Source organism: Eleginops maclovinus, chromosome 7 (assembly GCF_036324505.1).
Source record: "Eleginops maclovinus isolate JMC-PN-2008 ecotype Puerto Natales chromosome 7, JC_Emac_rtc_rv5, whole genome shotgun sequence".
Lineage (NCBI taxonomy): Eukaryota > Metazoa > Chordata > Actinopteri > Perciformes > Eleginopidae > Eleginops > Eleginops maclovinus.
Window position 1 is genome coordinate 989,369 of NC_086355.1, and position 23,532 is coordinate 1,012,900.

At 42.1% G+C, this 23,532-nt stretch overlaps 1 protein-coding gene across 1 annotated transcript in view; it reads left to right on the plus strand.

The window, feature by feature from the left end:
* LOC134866850 (5-hydroxytryptamine receptor 2A-like) overlaps positions 1-10,869 on the plus strand; it is a 32,111-nt gene extending 21,242 nt beyond the window's left edge. The window contains exon 3 of the mRNA XM_063887022.1: positions 9,616-10,869. Within this exon, the coding sequence (XP_063743092.1) occupies positions 9,616-10,451 (836 nt within the window). The 3' untranslated portion in view covers positions 10,452-10,869. The remainder of the gene's footprint in view (positions 1-9,615) is intronic.
* The last annotated feature ends 12,663 nt before the right edge of the window (positions 10,870-23,532 follow it).

A 23,532-nucleotide genomic window follows, 5' to 3' on the forward strand; every position in this document is an offset into this window, starting at 1 on the left:
CCTGCCACTTCGACATGCTATTTGTCAGACATGCTGCTATTCCGACATGGAACATCCGATATCAGACATATTTTAGTACCGCCATTCCGACAGTCCTATTATTATTTTTATTTTTTTTATTCAATTTATCTTCACGGTTCCTGTATCAAATTCCAACAGTGGCGGGCCGTGCATTTCACACCTAGGCCTTCAGTGATGTCCTACACAGTCCTACCTGAATTATTCCACCTCTTAATACCAGCATTATGACGCCATGGCTCTAGAAAGTATACATTTAGACAGAAACGCAGTATAACCGGGCGTTGCATCACCTTAACATAGTCAAGTACAACAGAGTTATATTAATATTTCTGAAGCATTTATAATCAATACATCAGCATTTACAGTTAACTTAATGAATCAGATTATCTGACAAACCGCTCCTTGACACCTGTGTCTGTCACATAACGCAGGACAAGTGCCAGCTGTGCTACATTACCCACATCTGACGTCTCGTCCACCATAACAGCGACAAAGGGTGCTTTTTTAATCTTCATTTTGATCTCTTCTCCCATCACTTCAGCAATAGCATAAATCAGGTCGTTTTGTATTTTGCCTGACGTCCCAGTAAACATGTTGTTTGTGTGCAGGTGGTAATGCAAATCTGTGTTGTTCTCAGCAAGAAAAGAAAGAAGCTCCACGTAGTTTCCTCTGTTTCTGGACTCGGCGCTTTCATCGTGTCCCCTAAATGAAAGTTCCTGTTTACCCAAAAACAGGACACAATCAATCAGTCTTTCAATAATTCCCTATTTTTGTTCACCCTTTCGTTGTGGAGCTCCGTTTCCCTGCGCACTTGTTCGTTGAGCTGTAGATCCACTCGGGTGTCCCCAAAGGTTTTCAAAAGCACCAGTGCTTCCAAGTGCCCAGCCGTGCTTTGGTGTCTCGTTGCTGCCTTGGTTAGACAACTCAAGTTTGCAAATTTAGTGTGGCTCCAAACACCAAATCGATCAGTTGCAAATACCAGGCATTCCCGGCAGTACAATTTGCAGTGCCTCTCGGAGGCTGTGAGCCAGGGGTACCGCTCGTAGTTTCCCTGCTGTGCTAGGCTCGCTAGCGTTGGAGTTGGTCGTTCCCTTTTCAAGATGTGTAGCTTTACTTGAAAAGTTCGTTTTGAAAATGGCGTTGTTATTATATCTTCGACCAAATTGATCTCTTCTCCTCCTTCAGCCATTGTGGGTTGAAAAAAATAGCTTGTAGAAATCTACACAAATTAGCTCGCTCAAGTTCTAGTTATGTTTGCTAGCTTTGCCCATAGACTGTATGGCTCTGCCTACTGCCTAGCTCTGCCTCTCAATAGTGCGTATCCAATCAGAAGATGTGCACGTGCTAACGTTAGCGTACGCCTGCTAGCTGGCCCGTTGTCGCCACCTCGAAATCTGATTGGTTAACGCCACAATTTTGTTTGCGTTCACTTTAAGCTACAGCCGCCCGCACTGTTGATTCTGAAGGCCTAAGGGCAGATTTCTTTGACCCTAGCAACACATTATGGCTGAAATATGATTGGATAAAAGCTCTAACATAAAGGTCAGCCCTCCAAATCTCGTTCTGAGGCTGGAAGCAGCGCAGCCAAGACGAACGCTATAAAATGAAGAGAATAGACTATGGGGAATAATTTAATACGTATTTGTGGAAAAAATATATCAAAATTTAATTTATATTCTGATGATGTTTAGGCCAGCAGAGAAGGCCTTGCTGGCCCTGACGGCCCACCACTGAATTCCAACATCCTGAGAACCACGGATGAGCCTAATGTCATCTGCACCCGCAGCTATCAATAATCCACCCGCCATCCACCCGAGGCAATGCTTTTTTTTTTCAACAATTGATATCCACACCCGCCCGCTACCCATCATCATTCATTAGGACTAAAAGGTGTGAACACATATCCTAGCAGCACTTCACTGGCTCCCATTCTGGAGAATTAATTTTAAAATTCTTCTTTTAACTTTTAAAGCTCTTCATGACCTTTCCCCCAATTACATTTCAGACTTGTTAGTGCCCTATCGTCCTACCCGTACATTGAGGTCTGCAGGCAGGCTTATTAACCATCCCTGAGTCCCGCCTTGCAAGTAAAGGAGACCGGTCTTTTTCCGTCTTAGCTCCAAAATTATGGAATGAATTGCCTGAGGAACTAAGGTTGGCAGATTCTGTCACACATTTTAAGTCTCTCCTTAAGACTCATTTATACCGCAAAGCTTTTGAAGGGTTTAAATAAGTTTAATTTTGTCATTGTTTATTTTGTATTAACCCTTTTTGTTGTTGTTGTTGTTGCTATTTTGTTTATTTTATCTGTAAAGCACTTTGTGATTCTGTTCAAGAAAAGCGCTGTATAAATAAAGTTTATTATTATTATTATTATTATTAGTAGTATTATAGTAGCCTAGCCTATATGCCGACACGTCGCTACCAGTCGCTTGCCCTCAAAGTCCATCAGTTGTGTTTTACGTTGGTTATCTTGATTGTGTGATGCTTTCTCACCAGCAAAGTTAAACCGGCGCAACATAGCAAACTCTGTCTGGTCCAATTTGCTAACATAGGCCTATCTAATATATTTTTTTAAATCATTTGTTTTTGTTACTACAACTCAACAAAAGTTGTGTGGCATAATTTGTTGGGTGGCCCTCACTGGATCTCAAACCGAAAGCAATAGCGAACTGCCGCAAAGTATGAGCTACAGCAGCAGCAAAGTGAATTCCAGAATCATTAGGCACTGCTATACAATGGTCGTCTAGTTTGCACTAAAAAACTGTGTGCAGCCCATAGAGCTTCAGGCAAATGCACTGTGACCAAAACGAGCCGGCCTGTCCTAAATTGCGGCCTACATTTAATAGCCTACATTTTTTTTAAATTAAGAAGTGCTTCAGTAGAGCTCTAGAAGCCTAAGTTTGGTCTTTTTCGTTAGAAAACAATTTCATTTGAATTATGGACTTCCTTTGAATGAAGTTTGATTGGACTTTAAGTTGACAGAAGAAAGTTTCAAGACGCTACCTGTTAAGAAACACACGTATTTTAGCCACTATGTAAAGGGGCTATAATGCAGCCTAAATGCTGCCCCCTGCAGGTTACCTCATCAGGACAGAGTTATCTGGGCACTGAATCAATCACACGCACAATTTCTTATGAAAAGGCAAAGACTTTTATTTCTCATTATTTTCAAGGCACATGGGGAAGAGAGCAATGGCCCAAACATGACATCACACAAATGTTAAGTGCTACGTGCTATAAATAGTTGTATAAATAACAGGCAGGAAATAAACACAGGGAATGACGATGGATAAGTTAGCAATAAATACAATAAATTCATAGCCGTTTCAAATGTGCAAAGTACAATCAGATAAAACACGTTAAATTAATCATAATCTCAAATCCAGTGTTAAAAGACATCAAAAGTCAGAAGGCATCCACAGCAACCCAATAGCACAGCAAGCCAAGGCTATCCCCTCCTATTCCTCTGTACAGATCTCGCACGTCAAATGAGCTTGCTCTTCTCCCCGCTCATTCGCGCACACATGCACACATACACAGAGAAACCCGCCGGGGAAGCCAATTCCCCGGAAAACAGAAAGACACCACAATACTACCTGATACGCTGGCCTCCTCGCCTCGGCCGCCGAAAGTGGGGCATAACGGAGTCAAAAGACCAGTAATCGCAACACGCAACAATCTTTATCTCTTAGGCTGATCTCAACTTACGACGGATACAATACAAAACTCACCCACGTCCTGGCACGGCAGCTCTGGCGTGGAGCTCAATCGTATCTCCTTTCCCTGCCCTGCTGTCTCACCACAAACATACCCATTATATTCCCAGCACCCACCCATCCACCATTCCCAATCAACAGATGCAACACAGGTGTGTTGCAACGTCTAGGCCGGCAGGCGGGCGGGACCCCGCCCCCCATCGTCTTGCGCTCAAACCACCCGCTTACAACTACATACTTATGCAGTTTACTGGAGGAGAAAACATCCTTTGAATCAGTACACAGTTTTGGCCTAGTGATAATTCTATTTTCTACATACAGTAGGCTATTACGAGCTAAACTGCAACGCAGGTGCCAGGTGGCTATTTGTTCTGTAAAACAGGACTCGTGTATTAGGCCGACTGCTTGGCACGCACGCAATTGTGTGCAGGAGAGCAACGAGAGCACATCAAAACACGCTTTGCAGCTAGGACTTTTTTTTACTGTCTCCGAGTGTGTGTCAAGGTATCAAGGTATTGGAGCAGATTTATTTAAAACGTCAGCATTAGAGGAATTGACACCAAGCCAAGTTTCCCCCTAATTTCACTCACCCGAACCCTGGCTGCACGGATTGCATCACCCCATACATTAATAGTGTAGAATGCTTTCATAAGATTTCATGTTTTTTTTACACACGGACTACAGAAAGCACGCAAGCAAATAGGCTACTGCAAGATAGGACCCATTTCCCTTATTACATTAATGGCCCTAATGTCGGAATGACGGGACGTTTTTTTTGTCGGAGTGGTGGGAGCTTTGAAAACAATGGAACTGCTTCCACTTCGACAATTAGACGTCAATGTCGGAATGGGGGTATGTCGGAATTGATGGCGGCTACCGGTGAAGTCGTCCCCCGTACTCTTACCATCCATTCGGCTCTCTCCGACACATCCACTGGAAAGCTCTGGAAGCTTATGGTGCTGTTGTACCTCCACCAATTATTACTGAGTGGTACACAGCAGTGGAGCGCGGTCTTTACACGCGTTGATACGCCAACCGCCTCTCTTACACCCGAAATCCACTCATATTTAAACTTTGTCAACCAGATTATTAGCAGCCACTCTAAACTAGCGTCTCCGATCTCCACAACGACACAACCTACCGGAAGTAGTCGAGCTACACTCAACACACGGGAGTTAACCGGAAGTTCTATTGTGCTCGCAGGAGATGGATGCAACTTTCTGCTTCGCCTGCCGACATTTTCTGGGTAGTGGTGGTGCTCTTCCTTGCTGCAACCTTTTGCCTAATTAGCATACTTAATTTGTTAGCAGACTGAACTCTTGGCTGTTGTGTGATAGACTATATATGGCTTTAGGACGACGTAACTATTAACTATACCTTCTGTGTGTGTGTGTGTGTGTGTGTGTGTGTGTGTGTGTGTGTGTGTGTGTGTGTGTGTGTGTGTGTGTGTGTGTGTGTGTGTGTGTGTGTGTGTGTGTGTGTGTGTTCTAGCTGTGGGGGGTGTTGTTTTATTGAATATATATTCACATTGAAATGATGGCACTGATTTGAGCCCCACCGCTGTATGGGTTAGCCCCACCGTAGTTGAACCTGACCGCCACTGCTGTCAGTAATACTGGAATTCAACTTATATTATTAACCTCTTTAAGCCTTACATTTCTACATCATTTTCTCAAGAAAAACGCTTTTGGTTCGAATCCTACTGTATTTTTTATCCAGTCTAATCTGATGGTTGGCTCTGTTGTGATTGGTCAACGGCTTAGAGATGTCCCGCCCCTGAGCCTATACTACAATGTGTTGGAGCGAGTGTTCCGTAGTGATGACACTATGTTCTGTAGGTAAACAAAGGAGTCGGATGGAGGCGATTCAGGCAGACACCTGCTCGGTCGTATCCTTTATTTTACTCACTCACAGAACAAACAAAAATCCTTTTATTTTTAATCACATCTGCAGATTTCTTCCACAAACAAGCCTTTTGAAATTCTTTTTATCCCTGAACTCTTTTTTATATCGTTATGCCTCTACAGTCACACACTGTGATCATTTGAATAGCAAACTCTCCCAGAACAAGTTGTGGCTGAAGGGGAAAGAGCTGTATATATTCTCTACAGGAACTGGGTAGGAAAGCTAAACAGAGAAACCTTCCTCACACACACGTAGAGGAAGAGGTTGGAGGTGGACACAGCAACGGTTCACCTTGTCAAATAGTGATGACAGCTTTACCATCAGCCTCCTAACCCCCACCACCCCCACCTCCACAGTGTGCAGAGGGCTGTCCAGGACAGAGCTCCTTTACCCGTCGGTTCAGTCCGTTATATGAATTGCTGTAAGATGGGTAAATTGTGGGACATACAAAAGCAACTGACAGATTCAGATTCAATATTCAATATTTATTCTGCACCTTCTCATGCGCTATAAATTAAATACAATAATGAAGTCCAAATTGTTTCGTGGATCACAGCACCCATCAACAAGGACGAACATTAGTCGAGTTTAAGCCTCACTAAATCCACAGCACTTTCTTTAGACACATCAGTTTTTCCTACAGATTTTCCGTCCCTCTTAAAACTCCCTTTGTTGCATTTTAAAATGAGACCCTGAAAATCTCCTCCTCTTCATCTCCTTTGTGTTTAAAGCCTCCTCCTCCTCCTCTTCCTATTTTCTGTCTCTTGATCTGCTTTCATCTCCTCTCCCACTTTCTGTCAGGTCTTACTTGTGTCTCTGATTTTCATGTATTTAGAGCAGAGCGTTGCCCACCAGGGACAAACGGAGAAGAACACCGAAAGCTTTGACTAAATCTGGCTTTTGATTTGTGGATCCTGCAGAAAGAGAGAGGTGATGGATGCTCGGGGGACAGCGATGATACCTTCTGTCTCCCTGTATAAACTCAAGTCTTCCTCTCTTTCACCTTCGACTCGTCTTATTGACACTGTAAGCTAAGGCTGCCCTCAACCAAGATCTTGTAGTTCAAGCGATTAGTTGATGAGTCGTCCCACGTTTATGAAACATTTTGAATATTTCAATTCAACAACTGGTAGAAAAATGAAGAAACAGGTCTTGCTTTTCTTTCTTTTTTGTTCATGTCTGTGCTTTGGTGATCTTGTTCATATAAATAAATGTCTACGCGCCTACGCTCTTTAAATACTGCCTACCACTGAGGTTCATTACCAATCTTAAGACCCTTGAACCCCTGTGTGCTCGGTCAGGGTCTGTGATCTCCGTTCATAATGTTCTCCTGGACTCAACACCTCGGGAACTCCTGAAGGACATTTGACATTTGGTGACAGCCTGCAGTTGGTCTCAAGTATAATCTGATTTGAGATGTAAAAGATCACTTTGACGTAATAAAACACATTTGAGTTCATGTATTATCATTTCTATTATAATTGTAGTGTTGTAGTGTATTTCGGTTGGTCTCCCTCCAGTTTGTAGATGAGCCACTGTAACACTCCCACTGGGAAACAGTCAGCTGTCTGTCTGCACACACACACACACACACACACACACACACACACACACACACACACACAGCTGATTGAGGACTACAGGAAGAGGCAGAGAGAGGCACACACACCCATCACCATCGACGGGACTCCCGTGGAGAGAGTCAGCAGCTTCAGGTTCCTCGGGGTAAACATCAGTGAGGACCTGACATGGACACATCACACCAGGGTCATATCCAAGACGGCTCGACAGCGGCTCTTCTTCCTCCGCAGGCTGCGGAAGTTCAACATGGACTCCAGGATACTCTGCAACTTCTACAGGTGCACCATCGAGAGTATCCTGACTGGCTGCATCACCGCCTGGTATGGCAGTTGCACCGCCCTCAACCGTAAGACTCTACAGAGGGTGGTGAAAACTGCTCAGCACATCACCAGGACGGAGCTGCCATCCATGGAGGACCTCTACACCCAGTGGTGTAGGAAGAAGGCCGGTAGGATATTAAAGGACCCCCATCACCCCAGCAACAGTCTGTTCTGTCTGCTGCCGTCTGGCAGACGGTACCGCAGCATCCGGACCAAGACCACCAGACTCAGAGACAGTTTTATACCACAGGCTATAAGACTGCTGAACTCCTGAGCTCTGTGAATGTCTACTCACATCTGTTTATAGTACACACATACATATATATATATATATATATTATACACATCTGCCATACATATCTGTTTATAGTACACATATCTATATATTGTACATATCTGCCATATACATCTGTTATACGTAATATATGCATCTGTCCATACCTCCTCATTCAACAGAGTAAAGTGTTTAAATACTCTCAATGTATTCCACATATGTATATATTTCACATCCTCAAATCTTTGTTGTTGTTATTGTAAATATTCTTCTCTCTTTTTGCACTATTTTATTATCTTATCTGCACCATGTATGTTGAGTTGTTGGAGGAGCATGGGACATAAGATGTTCATTGCCAACATATACGCTGTATCTGCTGTGCATATGACCAATAACACCTTTGAACCTTTGAACACACACACACACACACACACACACACACACACACACACACACACACACACACAGTTTGACCGTGGGTTCACAGAGGTTGAAGCCCCTCAGACCCTCGACTTCAGTACAAATACTGTTCTTTAAAAATACTAAAATACTGCACTGCATTTTGCTCGAGAGGTTAGTGTTAGTTATAAAACCACAAATTATAGTAAAAATAAAAAAGGTGTCAAACTTTAGCATTATTCTTAAACGTCAGAATACTGTCTTGTTTTTGGCGTAATCTCAAAAAGGGTTATTATTGATACAAAGGACCATTTCTGCAGATATTTGATGGTGTGTGAACATGTTTCAGCAGGTTGATTTCACATCGCCAGGCTCTTGTTTTCCTTCCTTCCTGGAGATCATTTGTTTTAATGAGCTCAGGTTTAATCAGCAGGAAGTAAAGTCAAAGAGACGCAGATGTCCTCCTTCAGACTCCGTCAAGCAGAAAAGTGAAAACACACCTCACAGGAAACGCTCTGTAATGAGACACAAGACGTTTCCGCTCCAGCGGATCAATATGTGTCGTGTTCACCGAGCAGCGCCGGAGAGTTTACACTCCGCTGTTTGTCCTGCACACACAGATGGGCCCGTCACCCATTCACACAGCAACATGTGGAGCTACAAACTCACTGCTACTGTGGCCTAACGTTAGCTGTTATGTTTCTGTTGATGCTACTTTTAAGTATTCCACAGTATAATTGTCCTGCATTTCTGCCTCCCACTCTGTTTGTTTGCAACCAGGATTAGAGGAAAAACTACCGGCCAGACTAACTTGGTATTAGGGTGTAACACAGACCAATAAAATCCACATTTTGGAGCGCATCTAAAACACCATCCATCCTTTATCTGAACATACAGGATTCATACTGGAACACCTCTGCACTGATTAACCGTCTTCATGTAAAACAAGAGGGGTGGCTCACAGAAGCAGAAGGAGGTTTTAAAGACCTTTCCCTCTTATCGTCACACACACATTCACAGCCTGTAAATGCTGTTATTCTGCCCTTTCCCGTGTTATTGTGTGCTTTGGATTGACGGTGCGTTCTGGGTCCTTTATTCTCTTGAAAGGACAAAAGACAGGTTTTTTCAGTTTGTGTCCACGGCTCCTTTTAGCCCCGTGGAGAATTAATGAAGCCCTGCTTTAAAGAACATTGTGTTGATGGTGCTTCAGTGTTTTATAATGGAGGAAGTTCTGCACTCAATAACAAGACAATGACCCACAATCTGAACTATGAAGAGTTTATAATAACGGACAACAAGTGTTTCTGTCTTTAATCCTGGTCCCTCCATTACCACATAAAACATCAGCTCACAGAAACCATCGGTCCTCTGAGTATTTCCTCTTTCCTCTCCACAGGAATCTCCATGCCGATCCCCGTCCTGGGACTCCGAGATCACTCCAAGGTCTTCAAAGATGGCAGCTGCATGCTGACCGACAACAACTTTGTGCTGGTGGGTTCCTTCGTGGCCTTCTTCGTGCCGCTCACCATCATGGTGGTCACCTACTTCCTGACCATCAGGGCCCTCCAGAACGAGGCCACGCTGTGCCTGGACCAGCTGGTGCCGCGGCCCAAATGGAGCACGACGTTCACCCTGAGTTTCCTGCCGCAGACCTCGCTGTCCTCTGAGAAACTCTTCCGGCGTTCCCTGAGTCGCGAGGCCGGCGGCAGGGGGAGTAATGGCGGGCTTGGAGGCGCCAGAGGAAGCATCTCCGGCTCCGTGTTCGGGCGCCGCACCATGCAGTCCATCAGCAACGAGCAGAAGGCATCCAAAGTCCTCGGGGTGGTGTTCTTCCTCTTCGTGGTCATGTGGTGCCCGTTCTTCATCACCAATGTTCTGGTGGTGGTGTGCGACCCAGAGGTGTGCGACGCGGCGCTGATGGGGGGCCTGCTGAACGTTTTCGTGTGGGTCGGATATCTGTCGTCCGCGGTCAACCCGCTGGTCTACACACTGTTTAATAAAACGTACCGGGCAGCGTTCCAGCGCTATGTCCGCTGCCGGTACCGGCCGGAGAAGAAGCCGCTGCAGCTCATCCTGGTGAACACCATCCCGCCGATGGCCTACAGCTCCAGCCAGCTGGGCGACGTGGCCAAGTTCCGGAATGGATTGGCGCACTGCAGCGGAGAGATGAAGGATTTCTCTTTGTGTAAGCCTAACAAAAGTCACGGAGTCAAGGACGAAAGCTGCGTGTGATTAAAACCCTCGCTAATTGTGAAACTTACGCAATAATTTATCCTTTAATTGTGTTCACATCGAGGGTTAAAGTGCCAAAGACAAAGTGCCTCCAGGTCAGGATTTAGAAACACTGAGGACATTAGATCAGAGCAGCTAGAATAAAACCTTTTCATTTCAATGACTTCTGAGCGTTGGATCAGCTGAATCGAGTTTCGATAAACCAAAAAAAAGCTTGTTTTATTGATTCAAGTCTCTAAAAGTCTCTATGAGTTTTAGAGCCTCCTCTTTCCTGCCAGCTAATGCAATGAGTCTCGTAAGAACACATCACTTTAGTTTTTAGAGAGTCAGTCGATAGAGTCTGAATGAGATGGATGGACGGTCTTGGGCAAATACAAAAAGTGACAGAATGACCCGTTTTATAATATCTCTTTGGACAAATGGGTAAGTACTAAAGATTTTATTTTCTGTGGACGTTTGCACCAGTGAGCTCTACCTCCCATCTTACCTTTGGGCTGACCAGCACGGATTATTCCGGATCTCCTGCAACTTTATCGATGTTAGAGACTAAGGATGACGATGCAGCAGGACTCGGAAAAGCTGCAACAAACGAGGAGGGACTTTCAAAGGAGGATAAATAGGATGTCTGAAAACATGTGTTTACCAGAGACTATCTAAATAAATCTATATTTGTATTTGTGCAGATTTATGTGAATACATGTTTATGATGTTGAAGTTTTGTTATTTAAGTGAAAGGAGTTTTATTTTGAAGACTGTAAAATGAAATTATACTGGCGGGAAATGAAGTGGATTTAACTGCAGATGCTTTTATTGGAAAACAATTTTCCAATGCGTTGTTCTCAAACTGATCAAGCACACTTACATTTCACTTGATTCCGTTGAGGTTTTTTACTCGTTGTAAAATGGGTTTGAATGCTGTTTTGAAATGTAGACAGGAGGTGGATAAATGAATGCAGGGATCCATGGATGTATTAGTAATGTTTGTCAGACCAAAGCGTCAAACTTGGACTCAGACCAAATGCTAAATGAAATAGAAAATTCTGCATGCAAACAAAGACAAAGGAATGCCTAAGTGGTTGCGATGGACATCAGAACCAAAGGCTGTTTAGTGCTGATAACACTTTGATAACCACATCTATCAAAAAATGTATCATACGAACTGTTGGGGAATATTTTGTGTAAGCTTGTAAATCTTTAGCTCCGTTACGTCCTTCCTCTCTGTCCTCCTCTGGCATAGGCCTTACAGGTGCTCTTCATTAAGGAGGGGCAGCTTGGGCGCATTGCTGATAACAGTCTATGACCGAGGACAAGCTGACCTGAGACAGTTTATCCCTCAGGGACGTCTAGAAGCCCCTCTTATCCGGAACGTAGGTTCCCTGGCGTACATTCTTTTCCATGGACGACAGCTTCAGTTAGATTCAGGGTCCATATTTGTCTGGTCTCACTGATGAGGAATGTTGATTACCCATTCGGAACTAGTTAAAACCTCTTCCTATCCCTGAGATCTTCAGAATTGGTTTGGCAACCGCTGTGGCAACTCGTGTCTACAGTAATGTCTTGTCAATTCTCCGGCCGTAACTCCGAATAAACCCAACAGTGTTTTGCCATTGAGCTCCTGCTCTCCAGCGTCTCTCTGCTCCGTCTCCATTGCTTCAGAAGTTTCCACCACAAATATCTTCAAATATCTCTATCCCTTCTGAGAAAAAAGCCAAAATACAGATTTTTTTCCGGTTTTTGTCAGAAAATAGCCTGAATTCTGAAAAATAGTTAAAATTCGAAAAGAAAAATCTAATTTCAGACTTTTTTCAGAACTGAGAAAAAAATCTGATTCTGCGAAAACTCCAGATCAAAAGTAAACCAGAAAATTATCTGAAACAAATAAAAGTTCTGACCTTTTTTTGGATCTGTGAGCATGACTTCAGAAAAACTGTCAAAATTCTGAGCAACAGTAAAGCTCATTTCAGAATTATGAGAAAACTAGAAATACAGATTTTTATAAGAATTCTAAGAAAATGTTCTGGATCTCAGAAAAGATCAAATTCTAAAAGAAATATAAATGACTTGTTTCAGAATTGTGAGAAAGAAGTTCTAATTCAGACTTTTTTCAGAGACTAAGACGTCAACATTTTGAAAAATGTAAAAAATTTGATGAAAAGTAAAAAAACAATCAAATTCTGACAGAAATCCGTCTGGAAAGAACCTTTTGATTCAGCTCTGTTGATACATCCATGGATCACACACAGTGAGGGAGGGTCATCCATCTTAAGAACGTTTTCATTGTGTTTTTGAAATACATCCCAATGGCAATCAAGAAATCAGATGCTGAAATTTGATAGAAACAATAATCTAATCGACTCTTTGCAAATCAAGCCGCTTTGGGAGCTGCTAACTCGTAAAACTCTAGATGACTCACAGCTCTCTGGTTTTACCTTCCAGAGTTTTAAGAAGACATAAACAGGAGGAGGATAATCAATGTGAAGAACATGTTGTTTTTTGGTTTTCTTCATGATTATCTAAATGTTAGTTGAGGGCAGGTGGATATTCTCCTTCAAATATTTTGAAAATTCATCCTGAAGTTTACAATCCAAAGTTTTTAAACACCTGATGAATTATAAATCCCTTTATGGTCACTTGGAGCTGAACGAGAGAGCTAGCTCAGGGTGTATACCGACTGATGTCACACAGAGTTACTTTAAGTTATCAGCAGAAAAACAAGCTTTGTTCATGCAAAGTGAGCAGCAGGCAGGTCATTCATCGTCACCACAGCCGTTATTTAGACCCAACAATGAGGACGTAATAAAGAATGAGAAATATTAGCTCAGCAGGGGGCAGCCGGTGTTAGCGCCCCAGCTACATTTATCCACGATGCTTTTTCTTCTACCTGCTGTTCACAACCTGCGTTCATATGGAAACAACAAAACTGTTTTTCTGCTTCTGTACGTCCAAATAAGGACCAACAGGATTAAAGGCATCACAACAACTAATGCATTTCACCACGAAACCTCCCAATGCACACCTTACATTACGAGATGTATATTTATGTTTTGTATTGCAGGCTTTCTGAATGTTTAAATATGCAAATTAGGCATTATCTAATTAAATATGAGCTGCTTTGCAAACATATCTGTGACAGAAATGTGAACATTGGATAAATCCAGGTTTCATGTTGTTGGGTCAAAGTTTTAAAAGGGATATCTCTTTGTATCACTCCAGCCATCAGAAAATACTGCCATTTTCTGCATGTTTTTAGCAACAAAATGTGACATAAATGATGACCAGGCTTTGAGATTGTAGTAGTTTGATAAACTGAGACATGAACAACATGTTTGCTCTGTAATGACAGATAAAGGTAAAGGAATTGCACATTTGGATGTCTTTAAAAGTCTTCTTCTGTCCAACCCACACTCCAAATGTCAGAGATACTTATTTCACTGTAATACCCCCCCCCCCCCCTTTAAGAAGCTGAAACCAGTGATTATTTTACTTCAAATGTCTCTGTAATGCTTTTTCGATTCACAAACATTGTTTCAAAAAGATCAACATCAAATGAATATTTCAGAACAGTTTTCCCACCGTGACCTCACGACGGCTCCATTGTTTGTGTTGTTTTTGGACTCTGACATACAAAGGGACGTATTTACTAGGATGCAAGAGAGAAATACTCAGAATGTTCCTTCAGAACCAGCCTCCTCGGCTCGTGTTTGGTTTTGTGTTTAGCTGACGATGCCAGTGTGTTTCAGTGACGTGAAAACCATCCACACATTTCTGATGTCATTTTGAATCTATAAAACTCTGGTTTGATTTTATTTATTTTAACCTCGTGACTAATTGGGAATGAAATGTTTTGATGCAAGTCAACAGGTTTTATTTTTTGTAATCAAAGTAAAAAGGACCTTTGACATGAAGTGTTTCCATGTGAGTTTTATTTGCTCAAAGAATAAGTGTGTGAGAACAAGGCTTCATTTTTGCCACAATAAATGGTTTATTTGATAAATTCTCCAAATGAAATATATTGTTGGTATTTGTTTCTCAGAAGAGAAGGTGTTTTTCTGATTCAACACCATAGTGTTGAAGTGTAGTTAGGTTCAGGCCCACGATTACCTGGTTAGAGTCAATAAAACATTATGATTTGAGTTAAAAGGACTTCTCAGTACCCATCCTGACCTGTGGACTCTGTAACACTTTCTTTTTACTTCATTACAGCTAAAACCAGATTTATATTAGTCACACAAAACACAACAAATTCATACACCATGAGTACATAAGAGATTCAATTCAGTAATACTAGTTTTAGTGCATGTAAATGGTCTGCAAAAAGGCTGAAATCCCTGTGTTCCCTGCTGAAACGTCTCCATTGGACTCCTTTGTTTACTTCCGGAACATAGTGGGACAATCGCACTTCTATTGGCTAGCGCTCAAACACATTATAGGTGACAGGCTAAGGGGAGGGACATCTCTAATCTGTTGAACAATCACAACAGAGCCGAGGAGTGTTCATATCTCCTCACTGTGGTATGACTACTTTGAGTTCTACCCAAGTAAAGAATACGTCTTCCACCAATCCTCTGAACGTCTTCTAACACCTTTAGCGTGTCATCATGCAATAAAACTACTTTGGTTTAGTCCAAATGACTTCTTGGACAACTTGTGTCCCTGCAGTGTGTTCTATAGGTTTTGTTTGTGTATGGTCTGCAGAGGCTGAAATCCTCGCTACAGTGGGAGTTTCAGCGCACTACCCCACTGTGTCTCAGCCAACATCTTGAATCATCTCTAACTCGTCGTCGTGATGATTCGTCAGTGTTCTTCAAATTCGAATGAATGTCGAGCGAGGGTTCAGAAACCAAAACATGTCACGTTTGTCGATCGAGAGAAAAATACAAACAAAGAAGCTCAAACATGTTCAAACTGTAAGAGATGTTCTTTTATTCGAAGCCCGGGAGTCGATTTAAAAGAAACGAAGTGAAGCTCCTCTCATAAGTTTAAAAGGAGTGTTTAATAAAGGATGCAGTAGTAGGTTTTACAAAAGCTTCACAGCTGTGGCTCAATAGCCCGGGACACGCGTCCACAGGCCGCTGACTGAGTGGAGCTCATCAGTAGTTACTGTCTGGCGGTCCGGAACAAGAGAGACCTCGCTTCTACAATACAAACATGCTTTATAGAACCACCCCTTTCCCGCCATACAATAAACAACTTCAAAATAAGACCTGCTCCGCTCTCGTGCTCTCATTGGTTGGTAGCGGGGGCTGGATCCTGTTGGCCGCTTGTCACATGGGGTTCTCCGGACTCTTCTATTGGCTGGCGTCGTCGGGGGCGGGTCCTCTTATGACGTCACCGTCGCCATCTTGTTAGTGATGTCCTGGAGCTCTCACCTACGATATTCTATTATGCAATCCTTCTGAGGTTTATCAGGTATTAAACAGGCAACAGTATCATTGCAGCATCAATGAGTGAGAGGTAGAGGCGGTGTGTTTAGTCTGTAACTCCACGCGTCCTTCTCCCACTACTCATACAATACAATATTAGCTTTATGCTAACTGAGGCTAAAGACAACATCCGGTAATACTACCGGAATTGGACAAATATGATCCGTCCAGAAACAGTGAATTATCTTTTAATGTTCCGTTTCAATGTATTGATTATTTCTAACAATATCCACACAAACAGGCTGGAAGTGGAGACAACAGACGTGTATATTAATGACTTTAATTACAACTTGTGTCGGGTTGAGACGGAGACTAATGAGGAAGCAATGCAGCACAAAAAGCTCAAAGAAATTATGATAAATGAAAAAATTACAATTCTTATTCTGCTCTTTTCTTTCTTGCTGAATCATTTGCAGATCTGGGATGCAGAGTTTAACTCAGGTCTTTCGCGACCCGGAATAACTTCGTGCACACTTCCCCCCCGAGACAGCAGCCGGTTTTATTCTGCAGAACAAACACACATTTAGATTCACGGAAGAAAGCGGGAGGATCCAGCCGGAGGCGGTGCACGTATGCAGTTTGATGTTTGAGAAATGTGTCTTTAAGGGGAAAAAAGGACAGTCTTTGACTCATCTTTTAACCAGACTGGAATATTTACAGTGTTTGAATAATGCATGATGCCTCAGTCTTCTCTTTTAATGTTTTATAGATGTATTTATGCATTTTTATTTCCTGTTTGTAGACAGTCTGTGTATAAAACACACATATTACATACTTCTACTCATCAGGATACACATAAGTCGCAGAAAAGCAGCTTTTTTAAATCACAGAGGCAGTTTATTTCCAGCTCTTTTTCTTTGAGTTTTCTCCGCATCCCATAATCAACATGTCCTCTCCTAACAAGAACAGCATCGTCCGCTGCTCCCAATCATAATGTCCTACTTGTCCTCTCGCTTCATTACTGATGATTTATGTTCACAGTTAAATCCGGAGCAGAAGCAGGGACTTTAACTTTTGGAAGAAGAGATGGAGAGTCTGATATTTTAACTCATCTGATTCGCCCACAGCGAGTTCTGTCCACCCGGCCGACGTGTCATTGTTAAGAATTATCTCTAACCATCTGTCTTCTGCTGTTTAAAATAGAACAGGCCACACACACACACACACACACACACACACACACACACACACACACACACACACACACACACACACACACACACACACACACACACACACACACACACACACACACACACACGCTGGAGATAAGCTAAACCAATAACAGTTTGTCTTACCGAGTGTGGAATGCATTTTAAAAAGGTCCCGAGGCTTCCAGGAATTTCCTGTTTGAGTTCAGAAGTGAATACTAAGTTGAAATATTTTTATAAAGGTGGGACATCCAAGGGACATTTTGAGAAAGTGGAATCATATGTGGACAGAAACAGGTTTTTTGGAAGTGAGCTCATGTGTGCAAAGTTTGCTCATTTTCAAAAAGTACATTTAAAACATTTAAAAAGTGGGGATGTTTGTTGGATAAAATGGGGAATTATAAGACTATGTAAAAGGTGGAAACTTTTGGAAAGTGGGGACATCTTAGGGGTATTTTGGGAGCATTGTTTGAAAGCGGTGACATCAGAGTTGAATGGTATTTGTATATGGAATTCTTTGGGAAAGTCAGGACATTATTTCTCTCCTCAGATACCCACACCGCTTTCTGCATTTAATAATTGCTGTGTCATTACGGTATAACCCTAGGTCTTATTTCCTCTCCTCCCTTGCAATTAATCCTCTCCTCTTCCCCCTCCCTTCTCCGGAGGGATTTGTGAGAAACCTTTAATTACCTGGTCCTCGCTGAAACCTCTTAAACTAAACTTTTCCCCCCTCTGATAACAAACACTCTAATGTGTTTCCTCAGAGGAAAGCCTGAGAATACTCTGATTAATGTCTCAGACTTAGCATTAGATAAAGGACTTAAACGCTGAACTTCAACAAACTTCCTTGTGGCAGATTTACGCCGGAGGTTCAAGAATATTTAAGAATTTCTGACTCTTGTAATTGTACAAGCTTAGGGCGGGTTCTCTGCCATTCTTTTTTTGACCGATAGCCTTTACATTATTTTAAATATCAATTAAATCCAGATTATGGATATGACAGCCCTACAAATACAGAGAATTATTGGAGAAAAATGGGCCCTTTTTTGTATAATTCTGTACGTTTAGCATCCTGAAATAAATAGTAATAATATACCTTCCTACCATTGTGCGTGGTATTTCCTACATAACATATCCAGCCATCTGTATCGGTCACCTTTAACATGTTTTATTCATTTTCTTCGCATTTTTATTGTTTCCTTGCAAGCAAATTTAAAAATCAACAGTCATTCACACAAATTAAAAGTAGCCTATTCCTCCTCAGACTCATACAATGAATTAGATTTCAGTCCATTGTGTTTGGCTTTTACAGTTAACAGTACATGTTTTATTTGAATCATAAACCACATTGGTATCACCGCAGGAGCCCCGGTTGAGTTGCTTTAACTCAATTATCTCGACTGTTTAAGATATGGATATGGGCTTTAGGTTAGATTAGTGTTCCTCAGTGAAATGAGATTTCTTGAGAAAGCTGTGGGACATTTTGATTATCACATTTTTATCGCAGAACGTCTCTTCGTGTTTCCCAAGAGAGAACTCCTCTTCACACTGATCAACTTCTATTATCCGAGGAGAGAGGATAACCAAGAGGGACAAGTGGGAGGAGGACTGAGTGACACGCTTTAATAAAACAACTCAAAAACAAGAAGAGAGAACTGAATCACACACACACACACACACACACACACTAGGGCTTTGACCTCGAACTTCGTTGTTCGAATATAATTCGATTGTTTAAAAAAATAAAGAAATTCGAACGAATTTTAGGGAGCCCTTAATATTCGAACCTATATGGGAATTATTTTTTATTAGTGTTGTTTTCAATTCAGATTCCAAGGTTTTTTTCACGCCTGGTGAAGTAAAACCGCGAGCTCATTATCAAGGCTATTATTGGTCATTGGTCCTGTAGACCTATGACGTTGGCATCCTCCTGGTTCGCGCAATCGCGCTTATTTTAAAACAATATTCTAAAACAATGGCCGCGCCAACGACAACTACGCCTGACGAGGAGTAAGCCTTAACCTACTTAGCCTGACTGGCTTATTTTTTTATTTATTTTTGATGAGAACAGTGGATAAAACTGTTTGTGTTTAATCCAGAGTCTGATAATAATACAATTAAAAAAACCAAAACAAGTGACTGTGTTTTTCTTCCGAAAGCATCATTGACTGACTAGGTGCACGTCACGAAAGGTTCCTGTAAACTCGTGTATTTCCGATGGAGCGTTAACTGTCATATGTGGGACCCACACTAATGTTGTACATATTACGGACACCCGCCATTGACTGATACACTGCCCTCTGGTGGACAGAACATCGAACTGAAGTGTGATACTAATATTGGTCTTACTGAAGACATTTAATGGTCAAAATATTATTAATAAATATTCGAATACATTCGAACTTTAATATTAATAAACAAACGAACTTCGAATATGATTTTTGGGCAAAAGTCAAAGCCCTAACGCACACACACACACACACACACACACACACACACACACACACACACACACACACACACAAAGCTAACTGTGGTTGAGGACATATTGGTCACTTTAGCTAATCCAACTTTAGCAACACAAGAACAATTTCAAAGTTGTTTCTTACCGTTTAATGATCAAGGTGTAACTTCCTTTATAGCCCAACATTAGCCGGCTTTAGCTTAGCGGTGGTGACGTGAAGTCATGTGACCGTGCTGTAGTTCCTATATAGCTCAACATTAGCCGCCTTTAGCTTAGCGGTGGTGACGTGAAGTCATGTGACCGTGCTGTAGTTCCTCTATAGCCCAACATTAGCCGCCTTTAGCTTAGCGGTGGTGACGTGAAGTCATGTGACCGTGCTGTAGTTCCTTTATAGCCCAACATTAGCCTCCTTTAGCTTAGCAGTGGTGAGGTGAAGTCATGTGACCGTGCTGTAGTTCCTTTATAGCCCAACATTAGCCTCCTTTAGCTTAGCGGTGGTGAGGTGAAGTCATGTGACCGTGCTGTAGTTCCTTTATAGCCCAACATTAGCCTCCTTTAGCTTAGCGGTGGTGACGTGAAGTCATGTGACCGTGCTGTAGTTCCTTTATAGCCCAACATTAGCCTCCTTTAGCTTAGCGGTGGTGAGGTGAAGTCATGTGACCGTGCTGTAGTTCCTTTATAGCCCAACAGTAGCCTCCTTTAGCTTAGCGGTGGTGAGGTGAAGTCATGTGACCGTGCTGTAGTTCCTTTATAGCCCAACATTAGCCGCCTTTAGCTTAGCGGTGGTGACGTGAAGTCATGTGACCGTGCAGTTCCTTTATAGCCCAACATTACGAAATATCTTCAGCTTAAGTGCTAACCACAGACCTTATTTCAGGCTAACAGCCAAAAACACATTCAGAAAACCATGCGCACCAGAGGACAGGGAGGAAGAAAATGCTGACTCATTTTAGCCTCTAAGACTCCTTCCTCTCTCTTTGAAGTAGCATCAGCTGGTCTCTGAGTCTCCATGTTAGCAGAGAGCCCTCTGAATTATGCAGGTTTGTTTACCTCTCCGGATATTTGGTATTTTAACAACCTGATGCAACAGAATCAGCCTCCCAACACTTAAGAGCAGCGCCTGCTGTTTTCATCTGGTGAAAATGCTGCTTTATTCCCAACAGCTCCCCCTCCCCCTTTCAAAGTAGACTCACACATTGTTACCTGTGATCCTTTATTACTCAAAAGAGCAAAAAGAAGAGCTGCATCTGTGTGTGTGTGTGTGTGTGTGTGTGTGTGTGTGTGTGTGTGTGTGTGTGTGTGTGTGTGTGTGTGTGTGTGTGTGTGTGTGTGTGTGTGCTGTAATCAGCTGGTTTGTTCTGATGTTCTTTTATTTACTGGACTAATTATGCTGCGTTTCCCGGCAGCCTTTGCCTCTACTGAAAAGAGAGTCGTCATAACAACCTTTATATCTCTTCTGTATTCAGGGACGCTCACATTACCGTTAAACCCTCAAACTTTTACATATGTTTTCATCTCTGTCGAAGGGTTTCCACTCGGCAGTGTTTGGAGCTCTCGTTTTAAACTCTTGATAAACTTTTATGAGACATGATTTTCTGCTCCTGGCTCAGTTATGTATCCTCTGAGGAGTCTGTGAATATCTGTCAGCCTCTTTCTTCAATTATCACCAATCTGTTTTTATGTTCTCTTCTGTTTTTTAGTTCATCCGTTTCTCATACTGAACATCTTGCTTTCTTTTCAGGATCTCAGTGCAGAATAGATGCCTCTGTGCAAAATCACATTCCCAAACAACAACTCTCCAAGTAGCAGTCCACTTTCCATATTTCAAGTCTGTTTGGGGACTTGAACCGGCGACCCTACGATTCCCAGTCCAAGCCCCTACTGACTGAGACACTGCTGGACCTACGATTCGTAAAGAACCCACACCATAACACTATTGGCGGAAATAAAATGCTGAGTAGTTTTCTGATATATTTTAACCAACAAAAACAAGGCTGTTGGAAAAATCTCACCCGACAGCAGCTTGAACAAAAGACCTGCTCCTCTCACATAAACAAACATAGTTGGTTAAATCTAGAATGAAATACATTTTTAAAAAATAATAATAATCATAATATTAACAAATAATAATTTACATTTGTGGATGATCAATAAACATTTAATTGTGATCATTTACTTTAAAATGAAAGTAAAAAGGTCAAGGTATAAATAAAGGTGACAAAAGATCAAAAAGATATAGAAATAAGAACAATAACAAATAATATTTTGCATGATTAATTATTGTCATGTTGATCATTTAATTTAAAATGAAAGTCAAATCGTAAACTGTCACTGAGCTTCAATAACCAGGATGCAAGTATTTAGCTCTTGCACGAATGGAAGTAGTCATCACATACAGCAATATCAATCTGAATAGTCTCCTTACTTCTTATATACAGTATTTTCCCACCAAGGCAAACACATGTCTCTTCAGCAGAGGTATTGTAGATGAAGAAAGACAGTTTTTGAGGCTGTGCTGGAGATACTTCAATCAAAAACACAAACGTGACTCTGGAGGACAAATCTGAAAATGTTATCTTCTTGGCTCTATAGATATTTGTGCCACATTTCTTGGCTAAACAAACAGTAATATTTCAAATGTGGGCATGGAAAGCAGTGCTAAAAAGTGTAATAAAGCCAAGAATCTAATCTGTTTATCTTGGCAGCGGATACCTGAACATAATGGAGTTGCAACAAAAGACCCAAAAACCAAGAGCACAGTTGTCTGCATAAAGAGCAGCAAGATAAGAAGCACTTGGATTTCCTTTCTGCTGAAACTCTATAAAGTTACGGATTTAACAAACTGGAGATGCAGATAGGACATGACGCCTGAGGGGGGGTCTGGTGAAATCGTCCAAAAATCAGCTCCTATGGTCTATCTATCCTCTGTTCCTGACCTCTGTGTGAAACGTCCCGGGGTTAAGGAACAGTGGACAGGAGAACTCAACAGCACTGAGGAACAGAGGCTGCTTTGAGAACCCGACTGACCGACACTATCCACGTATTGATGATGAACGCCGTCATTAAGAGCGTCTGCTGTGGGGAACTACAGCTCCTCTAAAGCTCCTGAGAGCCTCTCCTCTGCACCGTGCTCTCTGATGGTGCTGTTTCTGCTTTATGAACCAGGACAGCAGAGACAGATACCCTGCATTACAAAGCCCCCCCTCCGGCCTCACGTATTAACCCACATGAATCCAATAGGTATGATTATATGACATATTTATAATAAATACAAATGAGTTATAATAAACTAGTGATGCCTTCAGCTATCACTTTGGATATCACAGTTCAACATGTAGTACAGAAACCCCACACAGCTCAGAGACTCTGAGACTCTATTGGATCCTTTCAGTAAAAGTACCGTTCATATTTCTCCTTTTGATGAATCCAGAGCTGAACGTTCAGAACCAAGCTCTTTGGAAGTTACGGTATAAGTTTTGAACTGCTTCATCAGCACCGTAACTTTCATCAAACGCATTTCTCACGATCGGCTGTTTCCGTGAGCGGCCGGATGCTGCGTCACGGTAAATGTTGCTGCAAGGCATTGTGGGACAGCATGTTCTCCTATCCTCTCCTAAAGGAAGGTCCAGTGTTTCCTAAAGGAGGTTATAAAGGAAGCTTCAGAGCTCCTTTCCTCTCGTCTAGAATTCCAACAGCTCTTATCATGGCGACCACTGAGGGACCTCAGGGTCATTCTGCTCCGTTAGGAACCTTCCTAAGATAGACTGACTGTTCTACCGGACCCCAGGAGATTAAATCAAAGCAGGGAGAGCATGAGGACGAAGAAACAACTGCTTCATCACATTCATTCCTTCCGTCTGCAGACATGGAGGATGTGCAAAAGTGTTGATATTAAATATGCAGATTATCACCTTGAGCTCTCCCTAGAGCACTATTGTGTTTATTTAATCCAAACACCTCTCAGAGGGGCGTGGCCAGCAGCAGCTCATTAGCATTTAAAGCTACTTCACAGAATCAGCACTTTAGGCACAGGGCTGAAA